General features: G+C 39.3%; 1 protein-coding gene and 1 pseudogene across 1 annotated transcript; one reads left to right on the forward strand and one right to left on the reverse strand.

Moving 5' to 3' along the window:
• Window positions 1-801: 801 nt before the first annotated feature.
• Window positions 802-3,250, forward strand: LOC105570835 (annotated as a pseudogene).
• Window positions 3,251-4,037: 787 nt separating this feature from the next.
• LOC105570837 lies at window positions 4,038-4,586 on the reverse strand. The gene has a single exon (XM_012028286.1). The coding sequence runs from the start codon at window positions 4,584-4,586 to the stop codon at window positions 4,038-4,040; it is 549 nt and encodes a 182-aa protein (XP_011883676.1).
• Between the last annotated feature and the right edge of the window lie 101 nt (window positions 4,587-4,687).

Raw genomic sequence — 4,687 nt, forward strand, 5'->3', positions numbered from 1 at the left:
AGCTTATACTTGGTGCTTTTTTTACCTTTTTTTAAAAAGGTAAGTTGTTTATCAATCACGAGACATCACGAGACACGTTATCACGAGACACGTTATTATTAAATAAATCGGTACAATAATATTAGGTTCACTCTATTTACCGGCGCTCGTATAAGTCGGTAACGTCAGTCACGTCAGCCGCGCTTGCGAGCGCCACGTGCGGCAGAAATATGAAATGGAATTTTGGTGGTTGACGACGACGACCACGTTTCTTAATCTTGATGACGCGAAATTTCACAACCGCGGACTTTGCATTGCAATATCTCCACTCATGGGGCACGTAGGAGAAAAGTAAAAACACTTTTATTATGCAAATCGTACCCAAGCTATCGATTAAGCGCAGTCTCAAGTTCATCGGATCACCCGTTGTTGAGATCCGGAATTCTGAGGGCCCGTCAACTCGCGTACTCGCGTAAACTACACGGTCGGTGTCGCGCGCGTGTTTTAGCTTGTCGCTTAATTGTTGTCGCTTATACTTGGCGCGAGACACCGTGTCTCGTGATGTTGTAAAAGTTAAAATATTTGTTATTAAAGATGAAAACAATCAGAATGTCCAAGTTTAAATACGCATACAGACATTGATACTTTTAATTAAAAGTTTCCATCTTGTATACTTTATACCTGGGGATATGCTTTTCATTTATCTTTGTTATTCACCGAATGTAAAACAAGGATAAATGATGCTTCATGCGTGAATCGAAAAGCATCCTTGTACTTGTTATTTTCATGTAACATTATATTTCCGCAGAATCACTCACAATTATGTGGTGGACCAAGGACCAAGCAGAGATATCAGAACTGCAGACGAAACAGCATGCTGGCATCTTTGGCCGACCAAGTACCAAGGCCAATGGAGCAAGCCTAAGGAGCGAGAAAGAAGAGACAGCGGAAGGAAAGGAGGACGGAGGAAGAATAGAAGGAGGAGAGGGGAGAGAGGAGGAGAGACAGAGGGAGCTTTCCATCTAGGAGACACAGAGCAACACTGTGTGATACGGCCGAACACTGTGCCTGGCTGCTTGATGGAACGCGTTGTAGTTCAAAATTATGTCGCTAGAGTCTGTTTATGTCATCTCACGAAAGCTAATGAGAAATCAAGGAATTTTTATACGCCGATATAACCTATCACTTGAAAGGCGTTCCCATAAAAGGGTAAACTTAAAAAAAGCTAATGAGAAATACTGAAGTAGTGTGATGGTAAGCTTTAATTGATTTTAATGTGTGCAAAGTATGTAGTATGTATACGTCTTAAATCAAACATAACCATCATTTGTTGGTGCTCATCTACAATAGAATTGAAACCCTAAGCCTGAAGAAATTGACTAATTACAGTCGCGTATTCTACTTATACTTGGCCGTGATTGGTCAATTTCTTAAGGCTTTTGGGCTTAAATCATCTATTGTAGACTGGAACATTGTTTTCATTGGCAATGAGTTACAACTATACGATACTTTACAGATGGATATAAGAATTGTGCCTCAACTGTTAGAAACATAAGTAGCAGTTCTAATACAACCAGTGAAACGGAAGAATTAGACAGTAGTTTGAGTGACACCATTACTTCGTCCAGTAGTGACGAGGAGCATGAAGACTTGTTACTTTTTCCTCTACTGCATTATTTAACAACTGGCCGAAGGAGACATCGAATTATGAATTATATTTCGGAAATTGATTCCTGGACCGAAGAAGAGCTCAAGGAACATTTACGGTTGAACCAGCACACTGCACAAAAACTGATCGGTATAAAATATATTCATCTGTTTGATTTATACATAATGGAAGAAAAATTGTTTGACGACGTTAAACGGCTCAGATGATTTAATTTAACAATTTATTTCGACGTTTTCACCATTCGGAGTATGGTCCTTTTCAAAGAAATATATGAATTAGCTAAAAATTAAAAAAGATGTCATCCGTCTGTGAATATCAGTCAGAGAAAACTGTGTTTGAAGGCACCGTCCATCCGACACAACAGCCACAGTAGGATAGTATGTTTTCTCCAATCGAAATCCAGAGACGGATAACATCTTTTTTAATTTTTAACTAATCCATATATTTTCTTGAAAAAGTCCACAATCCAGATGGTCGAAATGTCGGAATAAATTGTTAAATTAAACCACCTTAGCCAGTTTAACGTCGTCAAACAATTTTTCTTCCTGTTTTTAATCAATTACTGGCAACAATAATATTCTTCTTGGTATTTATACATATTGGTCAACACAATTTACAATATTGTAATCATAATGCGTGCTGTATAAAGTGTAAAAGAAATTTTTTGTTATAGATGAGCTACAGTTATCAAATTTTATTCCGTCGCATTTATTTGAAAAGATACCGATTTCGGCAAAATTGAGCTTTTTGCTTTTTCTGTGGTATATTGCCAATACCGAATCTTTGCGAACTATGGCTGATAGATTTGGAATTTCTATTTCGTCTGTATTTCGGGTTCTCCGACGAGTTATAGCTTGGTTGATGACGAAAGTAAATGAAGTGATTAAATGGCCACAAGAGCAAAACGTAGTAAAGACCATAAAAAGTTTCCATGCTAAGCAAGGAATTTCAAACGTCTTGGGAGCAATTGATGGAACTCATATTCGTATAGAAAAACCTGCAGTGTCCGCACAAGACTATTGTAATCGAAAAAAATTCTTTTCCATTGGTTTACAAATAGTGGTAGATGCAAATATGCGGATTACCAACGTACACTGTGGTGAGCCTGGTTCTCTCCATGATGCACGTATACTGAGAAGATCCGAATTATACCATGCAGCAATGAATGCTGATAATGATGTGTTATTCCCTGGCAATACCTTTTTATTAGGGGACTCCGCATATCAATCTTTGCCATGGCTCGTTCCACCTTTCCGAGATAATGGTCATCTCACACCATAACAGGTGGAATTCAATTTCATACACTCATCTACGCGAATGTCTGTTGAAAGAGCAATTGGGCAATTAAAAGGACGGTTCCGTCGTATTAAATTTTTTACAGAATACCGTGAGATGTCCTTTATCATTAAAACAGTAGTTGCAGCTTGTATTTTACATAACTACTGTATTGATGTGAATGATGTTTACAATTTTTCCGAAGATAATGATGAAGATAATTTTGGGAGTTTAGCAATTGGTAATGGGGAACTAGAAATACCAGATCAGAGAGCAACACAAGATCGCAGAATGCAACTTTTTAACGAACTGTTCCATGAGCAATGATTTACTGCGAATTGTGCATAATTCTCCGAACAGTTTTAAATAATATTATTTCTATAAAATACGATTGGTTGATAATAATTGTATGTTATATATGTATATCAAATTATCTGTATTGAATATCATTTATATTCATATAAATATAAATATCATTTATTTATCTATTAAATCTTTGACTTATAATCTATTTGCACTTTTGACATTATTACGTAATATTATTACGTGAACGTCAATAAAAACAAAATAATATCTTCTAATCTCTGGCTTAAATTAATATTATTTTTGGCATTTATGTAACTCACTAAAAAAATATAATACTGAAGACTTAGCGCATTATAACTTACAAAACAAAATAATACTGAAATGAAAGACTTAGCGTATTAAAACTTACAAAACAAAATAATACTGAAATGAAAGACTTAGCGCATTAAAACTTATTTTAAAAAAATAACACTTAAATGAAGACTTAGCACTGCTCTAATCAAACTCGGACTTTAATCAGAATCAAATGTTTCATGAAGATTTTGATTCTTTTTGTTGAGTCCCGATGTGGACGTTCGGGATGGTGTCTCGAACGAGGAAGGAAAGGACGTAAGGCCTAGGACGATGACAGATTGCGAGCCTCGTAATGTTCACGTAAGCGGTCTTTATTCGGATACACCGATGTGAGCTCTGTGCAAGACCGGTAAGAACTAACTGATTGGACGCTTCCCCTCTCTCTGTATGTCGCTGTCGCTGGCAGTGGCGGCGGCGTCGGGTGACGGTGCCCAACATCTTCCCTCTCAGGAAGTTACCCTTGGGAGTAGTTTTTGGCGGCCGGGTCTAATATCAGCCTCTTCGGGGCCATACGGTTACGGGTCGGTCTGACCGGGGTCGTTCGGGCTGCCGGTGATTCCAGGTTCCGGTTGGCTGGCGTTTGAGCAGTGGGGGATGATAGGAGCTGTGAATCAGGCTCCGAGATAGGTTGAGGTTCTTGCAGGGTGGTCGGTGGAGCAGGAGGTTGTAGAAATATCCAGTCATCTCCCGGATCTTGAGATGGAGTTGATGGAGTGGAGCCTCCTCTCCAGATATGGTTAATATGCCGGTCGATGATTTTCCCATCATCGAGGCGTACCGAGTAACGAGTTTTTGATAGGACCTTGTGTATGACGCCCTTTTCGCGCTTGTCCTTGCGGGTTAGGACCAATACTCGATCTCCCACTGATAGATATCGTGGCTTGGCGCCATGGTGTTTCGAGAATTGTTTTACCATGGTTTGTTGTTTCGTCGCTTGTGGACTCGTTTCCGTATGCTTGGTATCATCCGGCGTTGGGAGCCATTTTGTGAACGGGGAGTTCATGCGACGTCCAAACAGGAGTTCTGCTGGGGATTTCCCTCTCGGGGCCGAGCTGCAGGGAGTGTAGCGATAGCTGTAGAGAAAGTCAAGCAGTTGTTTCTTCC

The sequence above is a fragment of the Vollenhovia emeryi genome, unplaced genomic scaffold, assembly GCF_000949405.1.
Source record: "Vollenhovia emeryi isolate VEMERY1.0 unplaced genomic scaffold, V.emery_V1.0 DF941745.1, whole genome shotgun sequence".
Lineage (NCBI taxonomy): Eukaryota > Metazoa > Arthropoda > Insecta > Hymenoptera > Formicidae > Vollenhovia > Vollenhovia emeryi.

Excerpts from the sequence above, each read along its gene's own strand:
- LOC105570837 (XM_012028286.1), bottom strand. The coding sequence starts at position 4,586 with ATGAACTCCCCGTTCACAAAATGGCTCCCAACGCCGGATGATACCAAG.